The 14,585-nt window shown below is 39.6% G+C and overlaps 2 protein-coding genes across 6 annotated transcripts in view; one reads left to right on the top strand and one right to left on the bottom strand.

Moving 5' to 3' along the window:
• The window catches only part of GLMN (glomulin, FKBP associated protein), a 73,724-nt gene extending 62,617 nt beyond the window's left edge, over positions 1 to 11,107 (top strand). For all 5 annotated transcript variants that reach the window (XM_030205376.1, XM_030205372.1, XM_030205377.1 and 2 more), the window contains 3 exons: positions 3,395 to 3,518; positions 10,268 to 10,350; positions 10,515 to 11,107. In XM_030205376.1, coding sequence (XP_030061236.1) covers positions 3,395 to 3,518; positions 10,268 to 10,350; positions 10,515 to 10,640 — 333 coding nt within the window. In that variant the 3' untranslated portion in view covers positions 10,641 to 11,107. The remainder of the gene's footprint in view (positions 1 to 3,394; positions 3,519 to 10,267; positions 10,351 to 10,514) is intronic.
• Positions 11,108 to 11,154: 47 nt separating this feature from the next.
• Positions 11,155 to 14,585, bottom strand: part of C6H1orf146 (chromosome 6 C1orf146 homolog) — a 35,571-nt gene continuing 32,140 nt past the window's right edge. Inside the window, exon 5 of the mRNA XM_030205682.1 lies at positions 11,155 to 12,229. Coding sequence (XP_030061542.1) covers positions 12,104 to 12,229 — 126 coding nt within the window. The 3' untranslated portion in view covers positions 11,155 to 12,103. The remainder of the gene's footprint in view (positions 12,230 to 14,585) is intronic.

Here is a 14,585-nt window from a genome sequence, read left to right as displayed (position 1 = left end):
CCCCCCAAATGAGACTGTTAAACTACACCCATGCATGCTACCAATTCCAGGACAAGCAGTGGCTTCCCTATGTCTGTCTTAATAGCAGACTATGGACCTTTCATCCAGGAACTTGTCCATACATTTTTTTTAAACCCAGGTACGCTAACCACTGTTACCACATCCTCCGGCAAAGAGTTCCAGAGCAGAGCTGAACTATTCGTTGAGTGAAAAAGTATTTCAGTGTAATTTAATTGAGTGTCCCCTAGTCTTTGTACTTTTTGAAAGAGTGAAAAATCAATTCACTTTACTCATTCTACTGCTCAAAACACCCAGGAAAAACCTGGCCTGTGAATCAAATCCACATTTTCTCTATGACAGTTTGCCATTGATTCACCTTGCTGATCCAGACATCCCTTTTTTAGCTGAAGATCACTCATTCCCTTCCCACCAAGTCACTAGCAGATTACAATTTATATCCTAGTGAGCTGGCACCTAAATTCCTAAAATGAAGATACCTCCTTAGTGCTTTGTTAATTGCTAATACTGTGGAATGATAGTGTGACCTTAATAGAGATCTTTGCTGTATTATTAAATTAACTCTTCCTGGAGAGAGACAAGTACTTTGAAACTGGTTGTCTGTTTAGTACATAGTTTCTTGTTACAATTAAAATCAGGCATCTCTCATAGTGCTGCCTTCAAGATAATACTTCATTATTAAACACCTTGTAGAACTTTTATGTCTAAAATCTGTTACCACTATAGCTCCACATTGAAGCCAAGAAGAGCCCTCCAGGATATTATATCTTAGGAACATTATCCTTTCCCCTCCCAACCCTTTCTATTATCTGGCATGACAGTTTGAGACACCTCTTGTTTCCTTTACTTTCTTGATCATTTAAGAAGATTAGCTCTAACCAATCACTTACCAGATCTTTAGCAAAGGGAAGAGGGATGGAATGTGATATACCATATTCCTTACTGTCTTTTTAAAGAAAATGTTCAAAATCATTACAGTTTTGCTGGTATAATTTGAACCGATTTTTTTTTTTACTTTAATCTTTATTGAAGCATTGCTCAAGAACCAAAACATTGATAACAATAAACAACCAATCTATGCTCTTCCTTGAATGCCCATCCTCTGCTGACAGGCTTCCCAACTACCAATATCGTATCCCTTGAATGAGTAAACATCAAAATATGCTGAAACGTGGTCTTAAGGTACAGCTGTCCAGTATTCCATAAACATTCAGTTGTATTGGAGGAGTAGCCTAATGGTTAGTACAGCGGGTTATGGACCTGGGGAACTGGGTTCAATGTGTGCTGCTGCCTAATGGTCACTAGTGGGTTGAGATCCTGGGGAACCAGGTTCAATTCCCTCTACAGCTCCGTGTGACCCTGGGCAAGTTACCTAGCCCTCCATTGCCCCAGGTACAATATACTACTTAGATTGTGAGCCCATTTGGGACAGAGCCAGTATTTGTAAAGAAATTGTAAACCGCTTAGGTCTAGGCGGTATATAAATACTTTAAAAATAAAATATTGGTAATGGAGAGACTTTGGGCGATCCGTCGCAAAACACTCTCTAAGTGGGAAGCTATCTGGGGGCCCTTTGTGACACGTTGTTCATGTTGAGATCCTGAGGTTGGGGGGAGGGGGAGGAGAGAGATGACAATATAACTAGTTATTATTTTTTTCCCCTATGTTTTGTTTGGTTTCCAGGTGGGGGGGGGAGTGGGAATCTGTAAACTCTTGTTCAAAAATCCTAGGAGTATTTTGTTCGCGATTGTCTTCGTCTTGGGAGATTTCTTAGCTGTTGACTTTTGTTGAGTGCCAGTTTGTCGTTGTATGGATTTACAGTTGTATTGTATTTGCAGATGATATTGGCAGTAATTTACATGCCTTTGTTATATCTCTCAATTTTCAATAAAGACTTCTGCAAATTAAAAAAAAAATATTGGTTTAATAGAAGTCCTGTGCAGGGGGAATATGTTCTACGCACAGGGATAGGCCTCTCAGTATCTGAGATTTACCTTGGTTGCATTTCTAGGGGAGTGGGAGGAGAGGGGGAATATATTGCAAAAGGAGCCGGTTTAGGAATCAGGCTGGTACTGAAATGAGCATTCATCATTCACTTAACCATGGAATGGAATGGGATAGTATCCTAATGGATATATAATTCAGGACCTAAAAGAAGTGGTTCCCTCAGAAATGCAGACTCCATAACAGCAAGGGTGTTCTGCTTCTGCCCTTCCCTTCCAGGCATCTTGCAGGAGAGATGGGGTGAGCATGGAGTAGAGAAACAATCACTGTCCTGCCTAAACCAACCATTCTTCCACTCATACCCGCTCCACAGTTCAACTTTCTTGCCTACAAGTTAAGGCCTGTATATATACTGATGTGTTTCTACACTGTGCCCTACATAACTGCCAGATAAATGACACATTCTAAATAGTACAGACCTTTTTATTTCTATTGCTAGTGCCTAATTTTACCACAGAGTTAGTGTTACAACTATGGCTGCAAGTTAATCTCTGCTAACTCTGAGATTAATACATTAATTATTAATCACGATTAAAAAAATTTAATCACCAAGCAGTGTCTCCTGTCTCCTCCAAACATCACTCCTGCTCTCTTCCACTCCCAACCCCTGTCTTCTGCATTATGTGGCACCCTCCCCCCTTCCACAATTCAACATCACCTCTTCTCCCATGACAGCTTATTTTAAAGGTGGTCTTCTGTTGGTCTCCGGCAGTGGTAGGGTTTCACATATGCTGCCTGAGGTCTGGTCTAAAGCTTTTACTTTGAGCCATAAAGAAACAGGAAATGATGTCAGAGACAGCAGGATGGGACAGAAAGAGGACTTCGGAGCAGGCTGCTTATGTCCCTAGTGGGTTCACAATCTTTTTTTTTTTTTTTTTTGGTACCTGGGGCAATGGAGAATTCAGGACCTGTTTTACAAAGCTGCGCTATCAATTCTTGGTGCAGGAAATGAGAAGAAGCCCATTCAATTCCTGTGGACTTCCTCTTATTTGCTGTGCGGGAATCACTAGCATGGCTTTATAAAAGAAGCCCTAAGTGACTTGTCTAAAGTCACAAAGAGCTGCGGTGGTAAATAAATAAATAAATAAAATACCTTCAGTTGTGTGATTAAAAATTATAATCAAAGTGTACCCCTAATACACTTTGAGGAGTGGCTTAGTGGTTAGGGTGGTGGACTTTGGTCCTGGGGAACTGAGTTCAATTCCCACTTCAGGCACAGGCAGCTCCTTGTGACTCTGGGCAAGTCACTTAACCCTCCATTGCCCCATGTAAGCCGCATTGAGCCTGCCATGAGTGGGAACGTGCGGGGTACAAATATAACAAAAATAAATAAATACTAGACTGAACTGTTTCTCTTTTTTATTTTGGACAGACTGAAATATGGACTGAACTTACTAGAATTGAAAGGGATTTCTTGAAGCCACTGCGGATGGGACTGAATATGTCAAAAGCTCATTATGAAGCAAAAATAAGAAGCACAAAAGAAGACAGACAAGGTTGAGTGACTGCATTATTTACTTCTACCTAATAAACTAAAGAATTTATCTGAATGTGTATATTAAGGGGTAATTTTACAAGCCATTTATGCACAGAAATGTCTTCATTTAAGATTGCCTAGAGTGTGTATATATATATATATGCACATAAGGCCATTAAAAAGTCCAAATCCAAATAAATAAATAATGAGCATAGGCATTAGTGAGGGCAGAGTTGGAGTGAGGTTTGGACTTATGTAAATTAGCTAGAAAATTGTATTAAATAGAAGGTACAAATTATCGTATATAGCTGGGATAATTGCTTATGTTTATTTCAGTATACTGCCATTTCTGGCACAGAAATCAGAAATGGCAGTATACTAATAATAGCAAAAGCCAATAATAATGAAATGAAATAAATCAATCAATCACACTTCTAGATTTAAAATCTAATAACAAGAATATGAGCAAAATTAACATTAGCTAAAATCAGAAAACATATGTAGACACTATCTCCATGAAATAGACAATCTAGCCTTAGCCACAACTGGAGATTCCAAAAGATAACTCAAAGAAGTGGGTTTTGAGGAGAAACTTAAATCTTAAAAACGAGAGTTCAGATCTGATGGTAGGGAGTAGGTCATTCCAGAGCTTAGGCACAAAAGAAAAAAAAAACCATGGAAGAATTCCTGGTGGATTCTTACTGTGCCTTTTTTGGGGGAGGTAGAACAATACAACGTATAGCATAGTATACTACTTACAATGTCAACACAATATGTAATAGAGCATTTTAATTGAAAGTGTAGGGTATAAGCAAAGATGGAACACATAGATAGGTAAGAGAGTAAGAGGAGTTAGAAAATAAGGTGACTAATTTAAAGAAAGCTGAGACAAGTGGAGATCCACTCAGTGCACGTCCACTCCCAGTTTCAGATATGGGTCTGGTAGCCATTGGGACCGACACTTCTGATGCCAGTGCAGACACCAAGGCAGATGTTGATGTCGACGATTCGGACCTGGCTCCAAAAATCTTCTTTCTGAGCCTCTCTGGAATTCTGGGTTCTTTTTTGCTTACACAAAGATCACAGTTTAGATGGTTGTGGTCTGGACCCAAACACTGGATATACCAGGAATGGGTGTCAGCCCCAGGGCTGGTGCTGAGGCCTAAGAAGGACCTAGAGCTGAAAAAGAAAGAAACAAAGAAAACTTAAAAGTGGGTACACAACTCTAATAAAGGTATAGGAAGGAATAACCCCATAAAGAAGAAAAAATTGAAACAAGAGGATCAAAAGTCCTGCGAGGGAAGACACTTAAAAAGTGAACAACATGCTGAAGAGGACTCTCAACAAACGTGGCTTCTCTTCACTGCGGATGAAAAAAGACTCCTGGTCCCGTGCCCACAAGTCAGGTGGGAAGGCACCTGAGCATCTGTGGTGGGAGCGCTGCCTCAAGCTCTTAAAGAAACCGTATGCTGGGCAGCGTTTCTGCACTGGGCTGTGTGGATGAGTCACCCATATGTGAGAATTATATGGCCTGCTTGTCAGAGAAAAAAAACTATTTTTAGACTTCAGAGAGCTGCCTATCACTACTACTATTTAGCATTTATATAGCGCTACAAAGCATACGCAGTGCTGCACAAACATAGAAGAAAGACAGTCCCTGCTCACAATCATGAAAGGTTAGAATAAAAGGTAACTCCTAAATAACAAAAGGAGTCAACTGTAGGAATTTAGTAAATTTGAAAAGCAAGGGGATGTAAGAAGGTTTGGGATGGGTGCCAGTAATCCAACAAGCAGTAGTCTTTGGGTTTCAGAATTAAATTTGTGTAAAACTAACCAGTGTGAGAGAGCAGCAAGACAAGCTTGTACGGAACCAAGATTGGGGGAAATCGGGGAGTTGGGAAAAAATAATATTATGATATCAGCATAGAAAAAGAATCTAATACTGAAATCCTGAATTAGGGTTGCTAAAGGGCTCAGAAAGGTATTAAATAGAAATGGAGACAATATAAAACCTTGGGGGACACCACATGAAAGGGATAATTCAAATGAAGTAGATATGGGAGTAGTAGCAAAAAAAAGTACGATCACTAAGATATGAAGAGAACACTTAAGTACATTGCCAGAGGGACCGATAGTACAAAGATGGTCAGGGGAGAGCACAAGAATTATATCACCTGCATCTAGAGATGAGTGAAGCTCACTTAAAGTTGAAACGGTAGTTTTAGTGCTCTGGTGAGAATGGAAGCCTGACTGAATGGGTGAAATACAGAGAGTTGGTTAAGCTGATCAGAAACAACTTTTCCAGTAAGTTTTGAGACAAAGCAGAAATTTGAAACTTAATAATTCTAAGGGAGAGAAGGATCTGAAGAAGCTTGGGCTTGACAGCAGCTTTCTTCCAAAAGATGGGGACATGTCCAGCACAGAGACACTGAGAAATCATTTGTAGAGAGGGTGGTAGGAGTCCGTGGGTAGTCCATTGACTCACCTAGAAAATATTGGGTCAAGCAAACAAGTAGTGATGTTCACTGAGTTAGATAGGAACTTTTGCAGTGATTCAACTTTGTCAGATAAAAGGCAACTGAGTTGGCTGGTGGAAAAGTTGACCGAATGTCAGATTCTCTATAAGTTGTGAGACAATGGTGAATAATTTTCTAGTGGGATTATTCAGGTCACTGATTACAGAAGTAGGCTTTTTTTTTTTTTTTTTTGGCTGAGTTTAGATGAAAATTTTACGACATACTGCATAACTTGAAAAGTTACAAATAGAATGTTGAGCGATACTTGCGCCACCAATGTTCAGCTCTGCTTGAGGAGATGAAGACCTGGATAATACCAAGTTGAGTGATAGGGCCACCTTTACTAGAGGGTTTTACTGTTGGGGTAAAATGCAAACCTGGGATCTTATTCCAGCAATGGCTTTTGTCTTTAAGTGGAAGCAAATTAAAGTTCTCTGCAAAGAGACAGAGAAGGTGAGGGGTACAAGTAGGGTCCTTAAAAGCAAACTGCAGAGGGGAGGTGGGAACTGGAATAGGTAAGGGTGTAGGAGAGGGAGGAAATACTAGTAAGCATGAAAGAAGAAAGTGATCAGTCTAAGGTAGTGGATGTGCAAGGAAATTAGAGGTGGAAAAATGATGACATATTAGATATAATAACAAGGGCCAAAGTATGTCCAGTTATATGGATTAATTGTTTAAGGTCAAAGTCCTTAAGAAGAGACAAGAAAGAGGCCAAATGTGGATGAGAAGATAAATCAACATGAGTATTAAAGTCACCAACAATAAGATCAGAAAAGTGAATAGAAGCATCAGCTAGTCTGCATTAACGTCTCCCAGTCATAAAAGAAAATAGAAGGGGGGCAATAGCAGACTAAAATAACAAGAGTGACTGGTGGTTCAGAATATGGAAAAATATTAAGCACAGCAAGTGAAGGTGGCAAACAAATTGCTACACCTCCCCCTTTTCTGAAGAGTTGAGCAGAGTGGGAAGCAGTGAACCTCAGTGGGAGAGATTAGTTTAGGTACACCTCTTCACTTTCCCGAAGCCAAGTTTCTGTGTTGCAGAGTAAATCTAATTGAAAAGGTATGAAAAAGATCACAGATAAGGGCTGATTTATTATGAATTGAACAAGAATTAAACAGACCAACTGATAGATTGAAGGGGAGGGTGTTGTAGTAGAAAGCTGACAATATTTGAGATTTTCAGTGCATCAGCAAGGTAGGGGACATGGCCCAGAAAGTCGGGATACGTAAGCTATCAGTATATGATAATGAACTTACCTGTGGAGCCATCAAGGGAGAAGAAATAAGTGGTTGTAGCTGAAAAAAAAAAAGCCAAAGAGCTAGGGAAATAGTATCGCCCCCAAAGTTCACCCAAGGAGCTCACCTAAGGAGCATGTCCTGCTCCTTGGGAATGCGCCGACATAGCGCGAAATGCCACTAACAGCTTGAATTTAATTGCTGGAACTTCCAGGTAGTGCTTACATAGTAGATCATGTGATGTGCAGCCAGTCAATCAGAACTAATGGGACCAGTAAGGGAGACCAAGGTAATCAAAATGCTTTAAATCACAGAAATGCCATCCACATTATCCATAAAATAAAAGCTCATGCACAACAATGAAAGTTAGAACTTGAAACACTGCTGACAGCTTGAATCTAAGTGTTGGAACTTCCGGGTAGTGCTTACGTAGTGATGGATGCAGCCAGTCAATCAGAACTAATGGGATCAGTATGGGAGACTAAGAGGGGCATAATCTGGCCGGCGCCGCAAACAGCGGTCCCGAACCGTATTATCGAAAAAGATGGCTGGCCATCTTTTGTTTCGATAATATGGTTGGGGCCGGCCAAATGTCAGAGATGGCCGGCATCGGTTTTCAACGATAATGGAAACCGATGCCGGCCATCTCAGACCCGGCCAAATCCAAGGCATTTGGTCATGGGAGGGGCCAGCATTTGTAGTGCACTGGTCCCCCTAATATGCCAGGACACCAACCGGGCACCCTAGGGGGCACTGCAGTGGACTTCACAAATTGCTCCCAGGTGCATACCTCCCTTACCTTGGGTGCTGAGCCCCCCAAAACCCACAACTGTACACCACTTCCATAGCCCTTAGGGATGAAGGGGGGCACCTACATGCGGGTACAGTGGGTTTTGGAGGGCTCCCATTTATCACAAGTGAAACAGGTAGGGGGGGTAAGGGCCTGGGTCCGCCTGCCTGAAGTGCACTGCACCCACTAAAAACTGCTCCAGGGACCTGCATACTGCTGTCATGGAGCTGGGTATGACATTTCAGGCTGGCATAGAGCCTGGCAAAAAAAGTTTTAAAAATATTTTTTTGAGGGTGGGAGGGGGGTTGGTGATCACTGGGGGAGTATGGGGAGGTCATCCCCCATTCCCCCCGGTGGTCATCTGAGGCACCTTTTTGAGACTTGGTCCTGAAAAATATTGGACTAAGTAGTGCCGGCCAAATGCTCATCGGGGCCGGCTTTCTTTTTTCCATTATCAGCCGAAGCTGGCCATCTACTACTTATCATTTCTATAGCACTACAAGGCACACACAGCGCTGTACACCATACACAAAAAAGACAGTCCCTGCTCAAAGAGCTTACAATCTAGATAAGGCAGAACAAATCTTCCCCACGCCCCTGTCCCGCCTTCACTAGCCTGCCAACACACCCCCTTGAACTTTCGCCGGCTTTCGATTATACCGATTTGGCCGGGTTTAGGAGATGGCCGGCCATCTCCCGATTTGTGTCGGAAGATGGCCGGCGATCTCGTTTGAAAATAAGCAGGCAAGGTAACCAAAATGGTGTTACTTAAATATGTACTGGCTTCACAGGTTAAATGGCCTGTTATACAATTACTCTCGTAAGCAACAATTCTTCCTTGGAGAATATGGAACAATTTTTATAATAGTGTACACAATTAGGTGGGAAAAGGCACTATGATAGCTATTTTCCTTTCTAGTTGTAGGGTAGTGCTTGCCATAAAGTCATATCTACATTTCCAACTGCACTTTAATCCCTTAGCAGCCAGAAAAAAGTCCAATAAAATAGAGAAAATGACCTTTACTTTCCTTTCTAACTGCAGTGTAGTGTTATATGACAGCAGTGGCGTTCCTAGGGGGGCTGACACCCGGGGCAGATCGCCGATGCGCCCCCCCCCCCCGGTGCAGCGCAACCCCCCCCCCCAGCGAAAGGACCCCCCCCCCCCCCGGGATGCACGCCGCTGGGGGGGGGGGGGGTGCCGCGTGCCGGTCAGCTTTGTTTGTTTCCATGCTCCCTCTGCCCCAGAACAGGTTACTTCCTGTTCCGGGGCAGAGGGAGCATGGAAACGAACGAAGCTGACCGGCGCGCAGCACCCCCCCATTGGCGTGCACCCGGGGTGGACCGCCCCTCCCTTGGTACACCACTGTATGACAGCACCATATATTATGCATAGCAGTCTGTCTAGTTCGGCCAGTTGAATGAAGAACAAACAAAAACGTTGTTTACAAAGCATCATATTTTCATTCATTCTGTGTGGTGGAAGGTACAGAAAACTTGCTTATTATTCTACCTATTTGTAAACATAAGAAATTAGTGCTTTTTATAGTTCTATAATAATTCCCCAGTATTAGCTGAAAAGAATCTGGATATGCATAAGCAGAGATGCGCTGCGTAACCCTAGTAGCGCTTTAGAAATGTTAGATAGTAGTAGTAGTAGATGAAAGATAATGGCTATGAATGCTCTGGTAAAAGCTGCAATTTTGTGCCCCTTAACACCAACCCAGTTGATATTTCATCATTTTTGATTATGCAATTTCCTCTTGCTCAATTATGCTTCCAGCTCTGTCAGAAAAAAACAGGCCTCCACTGGCTACAATCTCATGAGCCTTCATACCCAGTGATCCAGGGCTCTCTCCTTTCTCCTAGTCTGGCTACATAATGAAACTCCTTGGTGTAAGGCAAAAGTCCGCAGCTCCCAATGGAGTGTTGAGTCTAGTCTTCAGTTTATGCTACATTATGTGGGCTTTTGATATATATCAGTACAGCCTCTCACTGATTTACTTTGAACATAATAGTTGGTGTTAGCTAAGCAGGAGCAATTTTCAACATTTTTACACTCTCTCCCCTCAGGAATAAATCAGAAAGAGCTATAGGTCTCTAATATTCCAGCTTTTCCAAACAATTAATTGTTAGAAAGGAACACTGATACGGCATGAGCTAAATCCAAATTAACTGGGTCAGAATTTTCAAGCAGCCTCATAATCTGCTGTTTTCCATTTGCAGAATCCCACAACAATAAAACAATCTGCACCATAACAGCTGGTGGGAAGACGCTACCAAACATGACTCCTGAAATGCAGCTTCAGGTGTGATTTCACTGTGTTTTCTTCCTCCTCCCCCCCCCCCCCCCCCCCCCCCCCAAGATATTGAAATGTTTTTTGACACATCTGTTTTGACTTGAAATGAAAACTGCATATAATGCTGACTAAAGGAAAACAAAATGTCATAACATCTTTTCTTGGCATTTCAGGTTCTACAGTCAGCTCTTTTTACATTTGATTTAATAGAAAGTGTTCTGGCCCGAGTAGAAGAGCTCATCGAAGTGAAAGGAAAAGCTATGACAGAGGAACAAATTGGGTCAAATCAAGATATTTAGCTTAAGTGTCATAGTTGTTCTCTACATTTAGTACAGAACTGATCATTTTAGAGCTATAAATTATTACAAATGTCATGTGTTGTGCTATTGAGTTTAGCAAAGCATCTTTGAGCTCAGGTTCATATATTTAAATGGATGTTAGATGGCTGCTCCTCAAACATCATCCTGCTTTGTTGGTTTGTTCCTGCATTTGATTTGTGGGGCTTGATATTGTTTATTATTTACCAGAATAACACAATTTCTGTTGTAGTTTTATGGATAGATTAGTTTCACCATTCACTTTGGTTTCTGTACAAATTGCATTTATGTAAAGATTGGAAATAAAAATAACCTTAATCTGCATGTAACAAAATGTAAAGAGACCTGCTGTTTGCAACCTGACATTTATGCAAATTTGTATATGGTATAACTCTATATAATACCAAATTTGTGTACTGTACAGTATTCTCTAAGATAATAAATCTATTACAAACAAGACATTAGTAGCACTTCACTTTATTTTAAAATACAGAATTGTTTCTGCTGTATACGGAGAGTCCCCAATTTAACTTACTGTATTACACACCTTGCCATAACAGTTTCTACCAATGTTACCATTTGGTGGAAGAAAGAATTGGACTTAAAATCCCTTCCTGACTCCATTTTAATAATTTTGTACCCAATGTCAACATACTTTCTCTCTTTCCTCCACATTGATATGGCTGCTGTCTGCAAAGATATAGCAGTGGGTATCTTGGCTCTAAGATTTGTATCTGAGAGTCTGCACTCTTGGGATATATTTTTCATACTTTAATTTTTCTTTACCCTTCCCAAGGCTGGACCGTTCCACCAGGTGGTATATGAGTGAAAAAGGATAGAAGCTTCTCCCAATATGGAGCTATTCAATATCACTCCACCGCAGCTTACTGAGTCCGGGTAAATGCAATATCAATAATAGGACAAAATATTACTTTTGCAAAGCACAAGGAGATGATAGCAGGACTATAACCCTCTGTACTTTTAATTCTCCTCTTTAGCAGCCATTAGAAGAATAGAGATTCTAGGTGTCTGGGATAGTCAAAGTCATTCTTGTGAAAGCACAGTGTATCAATTATAGCTCACATAGTTGTCACTGATATCTATATAGCCAAAGTATCTGAAGTTTTAGTGTCAGTCAATCTACTGTCATTTCAATTAATTAAAATGAAATGTCTTTTTTTTATAAACAGCTAAATACAGTTTTCATAAAATGTAAATATTTAAAGAAATTACTTTACAGATCCACTTTAGTATTAACATTTTTCATCATTTGCTACACAAAATTATTGCTAATGCCATCTAACTATTTGGAATGCATCAGTTTAAGAAATATATTTAAATAATGATACACATCTTCACAAGTATAGCAAATACTAAACAAACAACATTGCTGATTTGCATATTTTTAAAGTTTCAAATGTTTTCCAGAAAAGTTCTTGCTAGGATTACTTTAATACAAAATCAAAATAAATATTATGAAGTGTTTTCCAGACAGGACTCTGTTCTATGATATGAGATTTTGCCATTAATATTCTGTCACGAATACTGTCAACGTGTAATTTGCATGTTGCCTTAAAAAAAAAAAGAAACAATTACAGAGCAGCACTTTAATCATGGAATTAAATATATACCACTGATTTGTGAAATGGAATTTTAAAAACTACACAACTTCTTTGGAAAACCGGTGCTCTCACTTAGCTATATGGAATAATAATTTTGATAAACACATTGAAGAATATATTATAAATCTAATTATAAATCTAGTCACTGCTGGTTGGTATTATGTAAGTGTTGTTTAGCTGAGTGGGCGAATAGCAAAATATCTACACCATGCAAGCAGTCAAAAATTAGAATTCAGCTTAAAATGCAACAGATGTAAAGAGGGATAAAAAACAATAATATATCATTTTTATGATGGTAACATAACATTAGCAATATCAAATAATTGGAAATTGGAGCATTTTTTGTTTTTTATTTCTGTTTATAGATATGTCCTAGCTATAAAAGCATGCACTTGTAACACTATATTCTTTAAATTTTAGTTTTAATGAAATACCTGAATGATTCTAATAATGCCTAATCAGCAAACTGTTAAGGGAAGAAAGTTCTAGAAAAGGGATCATGTTATAATGCTGTGTAGTAAAATACTAAGGAGCCAACATCAGCAAATAATTTTCCCTGAAAGGGTTGTGACCATAATAGAATTATCCTCCACGGTGAAACTTAAACTTGAAATTTGTTGCTGGAGGATGTAGTAAAAGTTGTTTGTGTAACTGGGTTTAAAAAAGGCTTAAACTTGTCTCCCTTGACTCTTGGAATATTCAGGGTTCAACAATTATATAAATGTTTGGCTTCTGAAAAGAAGGCTAAATCTAACTCTCACAACTTCTCTCCATGGTTCAATGAAAATCTTAGAGCTTTAAAAAGAGGTGAGAGGGGCGGAGAGGATTTGCTGTAAATCTCAGACTACTGATGATAGAAGAATTTGGAAGAAATTTTCTGATGAATATAGATGAGCTATCCATGAGAAAAAAAGAGTATTTTTCTCAGCTGTTATTGAAAACACCTAACGTAACTGAGTTGTTAAGTTTTATCTGTTTTTTTTTTTAATGAAAAGATTGAGCAAATTCACTCTACTTTAGATATTGGGATGCAATCTGTTAATACAGGGAATCTAGTAGTAGATCAATGAGATCCCTGTGTGCAGGTGAGACACGAGCATAATATCTTGAGTCAATTTCATTCTGTTTCGTTTGAAGAGTTAGAAAAGTTGGCTGTCTCTTTGTGACCATCAGCTTCAATTTTTGATCCCTGTCCGTCATCTTTATTAATGAATGTAAAAGATGTTGTACCAAAGTCAGTTTTACCATTGATTAATGAGTCTTTGAGGTTAGGAGTGGTTCCTAAGATTTGGAAAACTGCAGTGTTTCATCCTATACTGAAGAAAGCTACATTAGATGCGAGTCAGCTGAGTAATTTTAGGCCAGTTTCTAATTTGCCATTTTTATCTAAAGTTTTAGAGAAAGTAGTTTTTACCCAATTGCTTGACTTTGTGTAGAAGCAGAATGCTCTTTTGTCCGGTTTTAGAAAGTTTCACAGTACAGAAACTGCTTTAGTGGATATTGTTGATGATTGTTGGAAATATTTAAATAAAAGGATTGACCTTTCATTGGTTTTACTGGACTTAAGTGCTGCTTTTGATATAATTGACCATTCAAATTTATTGGTTAGACTAAGGGAAATTGGGATTTGTCATGTTGCGCTACTTTGATTTCAGTTATTCTTAGAGAATAGGACTCAGAGGATGTGTGTTGTCAGAACTTTCCACTCCACCGTTTTTGAAATATGGTATACCAAAAGGAGCCTTGTTGTGTCCATTGCTTTTTAATCTATATGTACATTGAGTTATTGATATCTCAATAAAATATGGGATTCATATTTATTTGCTGATATCCAACTGTATCTCCCATTGGGCTTAGCTCGGGAGGCTCAGTTAGAGAAACTGCAGGATTGTCTAATTAAAATTAAGAATTGGATGGTATTGCATAAGTTAAAGTTGAATGCAAAGACAATTTTTGTGGATATGAAGAAATAACTGTCAGTATCCTCGTCCTTCTATCGTTTGGGCGGGGACTATAGTAGCAAAAGTTCACATACGTAGCGTGAGAATCTTGTTCGATGTAGATTTAACTTTTGACTCGTAACCACTTGTAACCACTCGCCTCCACCTACCCTCCTCTCCTCCTTCCTGTACACATTAATTGATTTGATTTGCTTACTTTATTTTTTGTCTATTAGATTGTAAGCTCTTTGAGCAGGGACTGTCTTCTATGTTTGTGCAGCGCTGCGTACACCTTGTAGCGCTATAGAAATGCTAAATAGTAGTAGTGGTAGATAGCCTTATTTCTCAATGCTTTTGACCTCCTC

This window comes from Microcaecilia unicolor, chromosome 6, assembly GCF_901765095.1.
Source record: "Microcaecilia unicolor chromosome 6, aMicUni1.1, whole genome shotgun sequence".
NCBI lineage: Eukaryota > Metazoa > Chordata > Amphibia > Gymnophiona > Siphonopidae > Microcaecilia > Microcaecilia unicolor.
Note: the sequence above shows the minus strand (reverse complement) of the source record. Positions and strands in the feature narration are given on the sequence as shown.